This window comes from Juglans regia, chromosome 13 (genome assembly GCF_001411555.2).
Source record: "Juglans regia cultivar Chandler chromosome 13, Walnut 2.0, whole genome shotgun sequence".
Taxonomy (NCBI): Eukaryota; Viridiplantae; Streptophyta; class Magnoliopsida; order Fagales; family Juglandaceae; genus Juglans; species Juglans regia.
The window spans coordinates 26689709-26703056 of record NC_049913.1 but is presented as its reverse complement, the minus strand read 5'-3'; the positions used below and the strand labels follow the sequence as shown (position 1 = coordinate 26703056).

Sequence of the window (13348 nt, the reverse complement as noted above, 5' to 3'; positions counted from 1 at the left end):
AGCTTGCATATTTGTCTCTTCAACTGACTTTTAGACTCGAAACATACATAGGACTCTTGTAGACTCTTATCTTATAATATAAACAAGATTTGATAAGAGTTACAATTCAAACACTTATCCTTATCGGATAACTTCTATTCAAATACTCATCCTTATCGAATGCAATCCTAAAGTCCTATTTAAAATAAGATTCATCCATGATTCGAATTTAAATACAGACTCATCTACTCATCTAATTCTAGCCAAACATAAATTATATTTACAATCTCCCTCTTTGGCTGATTGATGACGAAAATATATATTGGATGAATGTGATTTAAACCTACAAAAACAATTAACCAAACCACGAGCAAAGATCTCATATAGAAAGTTATACTTCATATCAAAAAATCTATCATAGGCAATGAGTCTTAACATAACCACACAATATCGGTTTAATGTAGCAAGTGAAATCAAAATAAGAAAAGCAAATCATTATTCAATATGCAAGTCTGCCTAGACCTGCTGAGACTGATCCTTGTCTCTCTGCTTGGATACGATGCAATGACATGGTAACTTCCTGGCTTATAAAGTCTCTTTCTAAAAAAATATCTTCAACAATTTTATTCATGGAAAATGTTGCTGATATATGGAAAGAAATGCATGTTCGTTTTGCACAAAGTAATTGACCTAGGAGTTTTCAAATAAGGAAAGATCTTTCGGGTCTAATTCAAGGGAATAGTTTAGTCAGTATGTACTATTCTCAACTCAAGGATTTGTGGGATGAATTGTCGACACTCAAGCCATTAAGAGTCTGTAGTTGTAGACTACTTTGCACTTGCAATGCTGCAAAATCTTTAGTAGAAGATCAACAAGAAGAATGCATTCTTTAGTTTTTAATGGGCCTTAATGATAGTTGTTCCCAATTTAGCGGACAAATTCTGTTAATGGAACCTCTACCTAACATTAGCAGAGTTCTTTCTTTGACTTTATAAGAAGAAAAATAGAGGGGTGTTTTTGCATGTAATTCATTAAATCTTAGTACTTCCACTGCACTTACCACTAAAGTTAGCACTCATGTTCTTGCATCCAAGAATGGTGGAAGGTTACATCAGATTGTTTCTCAAAAAGATAATGTAGTTTGTACTCATTATGGCTACAATGGTTACACTGTGGATAAATGTTATAAGATTTATGGTTATCCACCTGGTTGGAAGTCTACCAAAACCAAGAATTTGTCTTTTGCTGCAATAAATCAAGTCAGTAACTTTGAGCATGAGGCTGGTCATGTTGAGCCTTCAAAGGTTTCGGCTATACAAGAGCAATGTCAACAATTGATTGCTTTACTCCAATGTACTTCAAATTCAAAGTCGGTATTAAATCAGTCTAGTTTATTGCAATTTGTAGTTAATCAGGCTGGTTTATTACCAACACCCATTTTAGATACTCACAACAATACTAATCTATTAGGTAAAATTCTTAAATGTTTTATGTTTAATAGTTTTCATCAATTTTTGTCTTTATCGTCCAAAGAATGGATCATTGATAGTGGGGCAACTGATCATATGGTTAGTTCCACTTCTTTGCTTACTTTCATTTCCTTTTCCGCAAACCATACAGTTAAACTTACTAATGAGACTGTTGCACATGCAACTCATATAGGTATTGTGCAACTTTCAAATTCTTTGATTCTAAAAGATGTACTTTGTGTTCCTACATTTTCTTTCAATCTTTTTTCTACCAGTAAACTCTCCACAGATTCATCTTGTTGTCTTATCTTTCTATCCAATATGTGTCTTATCCAAGACTTTCAATCTCGGAAGATGATTGGGATGGGTGACCAAAAGACTGGACTTTATTACCTGCTGCAAGAGCATAAGGCCAGCTCAAAGATTGCTACACTTTCTTCTTCCTCGAAATCAAATTTTGCATATGTAAACTCTTCTTCTTTTGATTTGTGTTACTATAGGCTAGGCCATCTTTCTTTTCCTAGACTTCTAGTTTTGAATAAGATTGTACCTGACATAAAAGGGTCCAATAATTCTCCTTGTATTGTTTGTCTTTTGGCTAAACAACATAGGCTTCATTTTCCTTCAAGTCAAAGTCTATCTTGTTTTCCTTTTGAAATAATACACTGTGATATATAAGATCCTTTCTCCACATGATCTTCTCTTGATGGTTCTAAATACTTTCTTACCATTGTAGATGATTTCTCTAAGTGTGTTTGGGTATATCTGATGCATCCCAAAAGTCAAACCAGACGTCTCTTATATTCCTCTTTTGCCTTAGTTTAGAATCAATTTAATAGAAGTATTAAGACAATTAGATCTGATATTGGCATGGAGTTTAACATGCCTGAATTTTATGTTTCAAAAGGGGTTATTCATCAAAAGACTTGTGTACAAACGCCACAACAAAAAGGACTGGTAGAAAGGAAACATCAGCATTTGTTAAATGTAGCTCGATCTCTAAGATTTCAAGTCTCTTTACCTCTAAAATTCTGGGGTGAGTGCGTCCTAACAGCTATATATTTAAAAAATTGAACACCCCCTTCTTTCTAATAAGTCTCCATATGAAATCTTATTTTCTGACATACCTTCATATTCTCATTTAAAAGTTTTTGGCTGTCTTTATTTTGCATCTACCATATCTAGCCATAGACATAAGTTTGACCCTCAAGCTAAGAAATGTATTTTCAAGGGATATCCTTTTGGTGTCAAGGGGTACAAAGTCTTTGATCTAGATACTTAGTCCTCATTTTATCTCTCAGGATGTAATATTTCACGAGGATATTTTTCCTTTTCAACCTTCTTCCTTCTCTCCACATTTTTCTTCTTAATTTCATAAGTCACTTGTATTACCACATTCTATTTTTTATCCTTCTTCCCTACCATCTTCTTCAAATTCTATCCATCCTTCTCCATAAATTTCTCATTCAAATTCTCATTCATATTCAAATCCTTCTTCTCTTGTTCTTCTCCTCAACCCTCTCAAGTTGTCAAACAATCTTCTAGAGCTCGTAGGCCACCAACTTACCTGCAAGACTATCATTGTAAACTGGCTGCTGCTCATGTCCTTCCCAATTCTTCAAGTGCAGAAACTGGTAAGTCACTCTTAGTTCCTTATTCCATTGATTCTATATAATAAATTGTATCATCCTTGTAAATCCTTAGTTCTTTTAGTCTCTTCTCAGTTTGAACCTAAAACAGTCAACTAAGCTGTCAAATATCCTCATTGGCATGAAGCCATGACTGTAGAAATTAGTGCTCTAGAAAATAATCACACTTGGACCCTTTCTTCTTTACCTGATAGAAAGAAAGCTATAAGCTGTAAATGAGTGTATAAAATAAAATACAAATACGATGATAGCATTGAGAGATATAAAGCATGTTTGGTTGCTTAGGGCTACACACAAATTGAAGGATTAGATTTTCAAGAGACATTTTCCTCTATAGCAAAACTTGTGACTGTTAGATGTCTCTTAGCAGTGATAGTTTCAAAGAATTGATTTTTACACCAATTAGATGTTAATAATGCATTTCTTCATGGAGATTTAGATGAACAATGGTTTGCCAAGCTGAACAAATCCTTATATGGCCTTATACAGGCATCTCGACAATGGTTTGCCAAGCTCTCTTCAACATTGATCCCCTATGGTTTTACTCAATCACAAGCTGATCATTCCCTCTTTACTCTTCAAACTTCAGCACATTTTACTGTACTTTGTTATATGTAGACGATATTATAGTTGCTAGAAATCATTTGCAGTCCATTTTGGATATAAAACATTTCTTGATCAGAAGTTCAAGATTAAAGATCTTGGGGACTTGCAATTCTTTCTTGGTCTTGAAGTAGCACGTTTTACAAAGGAAATTGTTTAAACCAGAGGAAGTATGCTCTTGAAATCTTGGAAGACTCTGGATTTCTTGCTGCCAAACCTCTTAACTTCCCAAAGCAGCAAAACTTAATATTGAGTAAAGATGGTCCTCTTTTGTCAGATGCTTCTCTTTATCACAGGCTTATTGGTCAACTGATTTATCTCACAATCACTCCTCCTAATTTAGCCTACTCTATGCAGGTGCTCAATCAGATCATGGATAAACCTAGACAACCTCATTTAGATGATGTATAATGGATTCTCAAATATTTAAAGTCATCTCTTGGCCAAGGATTATTCTTTCTAGCTCATTCTTCTATTCATCTTAAGGCATTCTCTGATTTAGATTGGGCAGGATATCGTTATTCCTGTTGATCTATAACTGGTTATTGTATTTTTCTTGGTGATGCTCTTATTTCTTAGAAGTCTAAGAAGCAACTAACTGTATCTTGCTCTTCTACAGAGGCTGAATACAGGGCTTTGACATCTGCTACATGTGAATTAACCTAGCTTCTTTCTCTCCTTGTTACTTTATGTATTCCTCATTCTCAAGTAGCTCTCTTCTTTTGTGATAATCAGGCAGCTCTTCACATTACATTTAACTCAGTTTTTCATGAAAAGTTAAGCATATTGAGATAGATTGTCATCTCATACGTTAGAAAATTCAAGCAGGCATTATTAAAACTCTACATGTTTCAAGTTCTCATCAACTTAGTGCTCTGTTAACAAAACCTCTTGGTTCAATGCAGTTTCATTCTTTACTTGGCAAGATGGGTATTATTGATATTATATATACTCCATATTCGGGGTGAGTGTTAGCAGTTATAAATAGAAGTCAAATAGAAGTTGTACGCGTCACTGATATGTGTAAAGAAATAGACTACTATAAATACATGTACTGTTACAAAAAGATCAATACATCAAGAAATACATAATATATTTTTTCCTCTATTTTTCTTTCTCTTTTCTCTGGCTGTCGATACTTGCTCTTTCTCTTGATTCTTGATTTTCTGCACACTGGTAGCATGGGAAATCAGATTTTATCAGTTCTCTCTCTCTCTCTCTCTCTCTCTCTCTCACCATTTACCACATAAAACCATACCAGAGAGAGAACTAATCTTTTATGATCAATACCAATTCATGTCCATAAACTCTAATCCACAACCAAATAGTCAGGAGAAAAGAAAAAAACAACGAACTCAATATTAGAGATCAACAACTAATTATGACATGATTATAACTGTTTTATAATTCATTTTATAACAAGTCAATCATATACTGATAGTGCGATATGCCACTTTATAAAAATATTGAAGTTTGCTTTAGAATTTTGGATTTCTCATCTAATTTTCATTTATGCTATGTATTATGTCACAATTCAAAATCTTATAACTCATAAAATAAATGGGATAAATAATCTGAAAAAAAGTTCCAAATTGATAGGATGCTATACGAAGCTGTACAAGTTGGGTAGCATCCTATCTAGGGGTATAATCAGGTCCGGTCCGGTCCTTGGAGAAGTCACGGATCAAAAATTTTGATCCATTAGGTTAGTCCATTCGGTCAAAGAACATTTTTTTCTTTTTTTAAAAATTAATACAAAAAATTAATTAAATCAGTAAAATTAAAATTAAGTGATCTTTTTAACATTTTATATATGGTTAATGAATATTAAATAATTTCATTATATATATGGTCAATGGTAATCACTTAGATGAAAATTACATAATTAACTTATACAATTATTATATAAAATAATATATTATATATAAAAAATGTTTAAAACAAATATATATATATTCGGTCAATCTCGGTCCGGTCCTGTCCAAAAAAATATCACTCCAAGACGACCAATAAAACTATTAATCTTGCCGATTTTTCCTATCGGGACCAATAGTCTTGCCCTATAAATTAAATAACGAGGAGCACTAAAAAAGCAGTTTTTTTCCCCTCTTAAAGGGAATGATGTAAGGAAAATATTTTGTGTGGTTTGTAAGTTCCATATAATCTATTTAAAAATAAGTTGGACCCACCTAAATATATATATATATATATATATATATATATTTTATGCACGTCTCATTTTTTCAGAAGGACACTATGATGTTTGAACCGGCTAGATTTGTATTTAGTATTGCTCGTACCATCATAAATAATGATAAATATAAATTTTAAAAAATATTATTTATATTTACAATTTTATTTATATAACTATAATGCAATAAATTTGACTTTTAGGAACAAATTTTTTGTAAGAGGAGATTTTTTTGTGACATTAATTAGGTATAAAATCTAAATTTCGTAAAAAAAAAAGGTCCAAATTATAAATACCGTCCGAATAATAATTTGTAATTGTATCCGTTTAATTTGAATGATTTATTATATCTGTTTGAACAGTTTATTATTATATCTGTTCACGATTTATTTAATCCGTTCGAAGAGTTTATAGCCATACGTGCTGCTTGTCAACCTATTGAAAATTATGAAAACTTTAAAATTTGAAATTTAAATTAAAAAATAAAATAGAACTGCCATATATTAATATATATATAATATTGTACGTATAATTATGCATCAGTGTAACCCTACTCATAAATTTATGATGCTTAAGGCTCCAATAAATTCTTAAAAAAAATGTAAATTAACTCACTATAAAAAAGTAATCTTTAGGTGGGTTCTGCTTTTATACAGAGATTAATACTTTCTCTTTTGAGAATTTTTAAAATTCAGATAATATCGTCGCAAAAATAATGATGTAGGAAAAACTAACAACAGAAATTTAGTTTAGTTTGTAATTTCGAATCACAGATGTAATTATCTTATGAAATAAAATAATGTCTATTTACTATTAAAATAAAAAAAAAAAGTTCGGGTTCTGCCTTTTTATTTTAGGGAAGGATTTGCACTTGCGCAAATCAGTTTACAGCTTTCTGTAATTTATCCAGTAAAAGAAGGACTGTCTTCCTTGTAAATTACAACAAATACGAGGCTATTTTGATGATGCCACACTAATAAACTGTCTATATAACTACTCCCTCGCCTCCTCGATCCATCTTTCTGGTAGAGCATACTGCATATATCACAAAGTCCTTGCTCATACTAGAGTTCTCCCCTCTCTTATAAGAAGATCTTTCCGATAAATGAGGAGGTGCAGGAAATGAAGAGAAACAAGAATCTATCTATTGTTTCCCTATTACTCTTGCTACTCTTGCTGTCCATCCTCTTCATCGCGTCCTCCAGTACTGTTTCAGTTGATGCAAGAAAGCATCACAGAAAGAAAGCCAAACCTCATAAGCATCCGAAAGATAAGGGTGGCAATGGCGGCTCGAATTTTCCTGGTCCTGCACCTGCCCCTCCTCCAGATTATGGTCCTATTCCCACCCAGTCCAGTATTTTCGATGTTTTGTTCTTTGGAGCCAAGGGTGACGGAGTTTCAGACGATTCTAAGGTAAAATTAGAAAAAGGAAATTGTTTTGTTCCTCTGCGAGAGAAATCAGAGAGAGAGAGAGAGTATTAACGGCTACTAGCTAATGTTCTAATCTTGTTGAGCATGTCAACCAAGCAGGCACTCCTAGCAGCATGGAAAGCTGCCTGCAAGATTCCTGGGGCTACAGTAGAAATCCACTCTGAATTCAAGTTCCTGATCAAGCCCATAACTCTTCAGGGTCCTTGCATGCCTCACCTTGTTCTTCAGGTCTCAGCTTTCTCTTCTTTTAATCTCATTTACCGACTCTCAAGCAACTAGCATTCGTAATTAATAAGCAATTTTTATTTTTTATTTTTGAAAAAAAAAGAACCGACAAGTATATTCTGTTTTTTCAAGTTGTAACATTTTATATTTCTCAACGATCGCATGCTTCGCATAGAATAGAAAGTTAATTAACGCTAGCAGGGAATTCCAAGTGCAGATAGATGGAACTGTCTTAGCTCCTTCAAAAGTTGGTTCGTGGCCAAAATCCGGTCTTTTTCAGTGGATAAATTTCAAATGGCTCCATAACTTTACCATTCAAGGCTCTGGTACTGTTGACGGCCAAGGCTCTAACTGGTGGAGTAGTAGTACTACTGCTGCTTCTCAAAGCAAGCATATTAAGGTCAGCATACATCATTATTCTAACTTCTTTTTCATCAAAATATTATAGAAGCATATGTTGCAGCTAGCTAACCTCTCAGCTGTGATGTATGTACGCTTGGCAAAAGAAATCAAAGCACATTCCAGATATCAAACCCACAGTAAGATTCACTTAATTTCTTCATATATATTAGCTAGCTAGGGCCAAATATATATATATACCTCTGATCTGTATGATGTATTGTAGCAGACTCTCACGATGTTGTTCTCCTTGACCTAATTCTGTTGCTTGGATAAAGTACAGGCTTTGAGATTCTACTCAAGCTATGATGTCAATGTTCGCGACATCAAAATCATAGACAGTCCGCAGTGCCACCTAAAATTTGACAGCTCTGGTGGTGTCAAAATTAGCAATATAACTATTTCTTCGCCTGCGGATAGCCCAAACACTGACGGGATTCACCTGCAAAACACCCAAGACGTACAAATTCAGCACTCTAATATTGGGTGTGGTATGATTCACAAATTTGAACTTTATTTTTTATTTCTGATCAATAAAATATAGGAGGACATTATACATATAGTAAAGCCCCCATGTACAACATGCACCCTGTATCTTACTTTTGAAATTCACACGAAGCAGTATGCATGTTCGGGCAAAAGCCATACTAGCTAGGTTCCTTTTTCAATAAAATATAGGACATTACCTAACTCTTGCACTATGGTACGTATTTTAGAAGTGTAGAACACAAAGATACGTTTTTTTTTTATATTTAATTATATTCTTCCTTTAGCCGTCGACTTAGGCCTAGTTTGAATAGTCAAGTACTTCACTATTATTTAATATTATTTTATTATTATTTTTTATTCCTATTCAATATTTTATATTATTTTTTATTACTATTCACAAAATACGAATATCTCACCGTCCAAGCACAACCTCATTCTCTATTAGTTAATTTTATAAGCAACCTATCTATATATTTATCTTGCCAAAAGCATATAGCTAGCGTGACGGTGTAACACCAAAATCTCAAAAATGGAGGTGTTGCATGGGATGACTTTCACCCCTCTCCGAACAAAAAAAAAAAAAAAGTACGTATCTATCTTGAGAAAGAACGATTGGTCGGGCGACTCTTACAAACGGTACGTCTAAACTGTCACCAAACTAACTTTTGAAATAAGGAGGAACGAAAACAACTGACACAACTAACTTTAACTTTTGCTATCCTCATGTGGGCTGCTCAGTAAAATAATTAAGTAATAAATACGGCTCGCATTAGCAGTACATGATTACTATATCAAATATATATAATTCTAATTAATTCTCTTTTCGCAGGGGATGATTGTATATCCATACAAGCTGGTTGCACCAATGTCCATGTTCATCATATTAATTGTGGTCCCGGACATGGTATAAGGTAATTAAATAAATATATATATATAGTTACTATATCAACTGAATCCATCTGTCACAAAAGAGATCAAAGAACATTAATTAATTTTGTTCCCACACTTGCAGTTTAGGAGGGCTTGGAAAGGACAAAACTATTGCATGCGTCTCCAATATTCTTGTCGAGAATATTTCAGTTCAAAACACTCTGTCAGCAGTAAGGATCAAAACCTGGCAGGTATATATATGAAAAATATTTTATTCACAAATAAATTACACAAAAATAAATTCACAAACTGATATGGTTTGATATGATACTTTAGATTGTAAATTTATTTTTATTTTAGAGTAGATCTAACAGATTTCATGAAACTATATCAATTTGAGAGTTTACTTTATGTAATCTGTATATGTAGCATTTATATACATATATATTTATTAACCTATATATATATATATATATATATAGATCAGCTGCTACAAGTAATAACATCATTAATTGTTTATTTTTGTCATTATTTGATTCCTATGATCTACTACAGGGAGGAAGAGGATCGGTCAAGAACGTAACATTTAGAAACGTTCAAGTTTCCGATGTTAAGGTCCCAATAATGATAGATCAGTTTTATTGTGACAAGAGTTTCTGCAAGAACCAAACAAAGGCAGTGGAAATATCTGGTGTTAAATACGATCAGATAATTGGGACATATTCAGTGAAACCAATTCATCTTGCATGCAGCAATGGCGTTCCCTGCACAGACATCGGTCTAACTGATATACAGCTGAACCCCTCGCCACTCTATCAAGGTTTCCAGAAGGGTTTGTGTAGTAATTCTTATGGGAAATCAAGAGCCCCTCTAGTTCCTTCGAGCATAGATTATTGCTTAGGAAGTGTCGGAGATGCAGTCAGAAGAATATCAAGATCACATGATTTTGTATGTTAGGGGAACATATATCGATTAAAGCTAAGTGATCATTATTGTAACTTTTTTTCAATGTATTTTTCTGATGATCTTTAAGTTGTTTGCTTCCCTTCTTCAAGGTTTTTGACTGTGAGAAGGCGATGGTACTGTACTCTTATAATTAGTACTGTTTTATTATCATGTAATTGATCAGTACTACGTTGACTGATTAAATTAGAATAAGAAAAAACGTTAATGCTTCTTTTTCTGCATTTTTGATTACTGCATGCACCGCCCCACTAAGAAATTATTAGGGTCATCACTTTTGAGATCATTTTTAAAATTTCACCAGGAATCATTTATATATGCATGGTAGGTCCAGCTTGTTATTTAGAGCTAGAGAGACAAAAAAAAAAAAAAAAAATCCTCCTTCACATTGATATATATATATTAAAAAAACATTGCTGGCAGGCAATTACTTAAAGTGCAAAAATTTAAAAAAGAAAAAAGCCCTCCTTCTAGACTGATCTAAAACATGATAATTTAATCATAGAGTTTAATTAATCAAAGTGTCCGCTTGTGTTTGAGTTTGAAAGATTAAATTCGTGGACATAAGCACGTTGCCGAACCACGTAAATCGTAAATTTGTATTGTGTAATTGTTTGTTTGTTTATTTTCTTGCATGTTTACTTTTACTAATTTCTTGCCATTCATGTTTTCTCAACAATGAGAGCACTAGAGATCTTTACTTTCCCCGACTATAAGCTGAGATGAGGGATTAATATAGCATCCATTCTAGATTGTACGTGTGCTTACTATAAAAAAAAAAAAAAAATATATATATATATATATATATATATAATTCTTTGGGTTTATTCTCGTGAAATAAGTAGCAGTAGTACTGGATAGGGCATTCCTATCGGGAAAAAAAAAAAGAACAAGAGAAAGGTGAGAAGAAATAAAGGTTTGTGGAGAGACCGATGGAATTATAGGCCGTAGGGTTGTGGGAAGCACGTGCAGCTTTCTGCCTTTCCTTCCATTCCATGAGATCGCACAAGGCCAAAAAGTTGATCAGTAGAGATAAGATGAAGAGGCATGCATGCAGTCTGTACAGTCAACTAATTAATGGAACAATTTAACCACATAACTTGCAATGGACTTCAATGCTGCATGCAACATGCCCTCTATATATCCCGAGTCAAGAATTCTAGAAAAATACACAAATTACTTTCTTCCAAGTATCACTTAATTTATAGAAAAAAAGCTAAACGCAGTCGGCGTGCGTAACCGCAGGAAACCACTGCTGATGTGGAAAATGAAGCGCACCGTTTTGTGTCTGTAGTAGATTTCATTTCGTATCAGCTCACGACACCAACTGAAGACTCTCCCTCAGACATCGTCTCCACCCTTCGAACTCTCCCTTCCCTCAAAGACCAAGACCAGAGTCTCCCTCCCTTCGTCTCCACCTCTCCCTCCCTTCAAAGACCAATACCCACAACAACAAACAACTGTCCCCCTCCCTTTGATTTCTCCTCCCCTTCATCTCCATCTCTCCTTCCCTACGAAGACCACTAAGCTGTAAAGGAAAATTGAGATTTTCTGCATGCATTACTCTTGAATATTTAGATTGGTCTTTTAAAGAATAAACTTGGCTTCGATGAGGCTTTCAATTACAAGGAGGAGCATGGCTTGAACACAGCTTTGAAAAGGTCAACAAAATAAATACGATAGAATTAATTAAGGCTAAAGGGGCATATATATTTCAAGCACTAAATTATTAGGAACATGCATACACATATAACTGGTTTTTATGCTTAATTGTCACTGGCCCGGCCTGCATATATTTCCCTGAAGGCATCGACGAATACTTTGAGCATGTTGGGGGCGAAATGCTTGATGCAGTGCTGCTAAACATGAGGCACTTTGGTCACATTGTAGTGTGCGTAATGTTCTCACAATACAACCTTGATGAGCCTTAAGGCATTAAAAATTTGATGCACATTGGGTTCTAGTGGATAGACATGAAAGAGTACTCAAATCGCAACTACCATCACCTATATCCCAAGTTCATGTACATTGTGCTGCCTTTCATTAGAGAAAAGAAGATCATATATGTTGAAGACGTAGCAGAAGGCCTTGAGAATGCTCCAGCTGCTCTTGTTGGCCTTTTCAGTGGCCGTAACTTTGGAAAACAAGTAGTTGCAGTTGCTCCAGAATGATATCATGCCACACATTCTTCATTGTCCATGCAGACCAACTATGTGGGTCACTGCGGTTGTTGGGCAAAACAAGATAAAATTTTAGTTTGATTACCATCCCCCTCCCTTTGATTTCACCCTCCCTTCATCTCCACTTCTCCCTCCCTTCAAAGACCAATACCCATGATAGCAAACAACTCTCCCCCTCCCTTTGATCCCCCCTTCATCTCCGCCTCTCCCTCCCTTTGAAGACCACGAAGCACTGCCTTTTTCCATTTCCCTCTTTGAAGCTTAGCCTTTTTCCTTTTTCCTCTTTTATAGATCCTCTCCAGACCTTTACGGTAAATTTATTTTTGTTTCTTGTAATCTGCTCTTTTGGTTTCTCACGAAGACCACTGGAAGACGACAGACCCAACTCCTTACGGACACATCCACCTAAAGAGAGAGCACACATCCACTTGAAGACCACGAAGACGAAGACAAGCTCGAGAAGACCACTGAAGACGAAGACCACGAAGACAAAGACCTAGTCCCAACCAAAGAAGAGTTCCACACGAATTTGAGATCAGTTTCACTTTAGAGCGGTACTCTCTGTTTTAGCCTTTAGATCAACAACTAATAAGATTTTGACATGTCAGCAATATACACTATAACATAATGAGGATCACTACATCAGAACATCGGACAATACCCTACTTCTTTTACTTGCTTTTTGCTATACCCGTTGCAGCCATCGCACCCTCCCTGTATACCACAGCATCCCACGCCACAACCACCCACAACCATTTCGACGCCGGCAACGGCCACCCACAGCCATTCCGACTCCAACAGCAAGCAGCCCAACGCAATCACCCACAACCATTTTGACGCCAACGACAGGCAGCCCGAAGCCAACTAGTCAGCCACCAAGCATTCCGTCGACACCGACAA

The 13348-nt window shown here is 34.8% G+C and overlaps 1 protein-coding gene across 1 annotated transcript; it reads left to right on the top strand.

The window, feature by feature from the left end:
* Positions 1-7013: 7013 nt before the first annotated feature.
* On the top strand, positions 7014-10265 carry LOC108979085 (polygalacturonase At1g48100). The gene is made up of 8 exons (XM_035684831.1): positions 7014-7304; positions 7422-7550; positions 7765-7916; positions 8038-8086; positions 8230-8437; positions 9265-9346; positions 9448-9556; positions 9861-10265. The coding sequence occupies exons 1-8, from the start codon at positions 7014-7016 to the stop codon at positions 10260-10262; spliced, it is 1422 nt and encodes a 473-aa protein (XP_035540724.1). The 3' UTR covers positions 10263-10265.
* The last annotated feature ends 3083 nt before the right edge of the window (positions 10266-13348 follow it).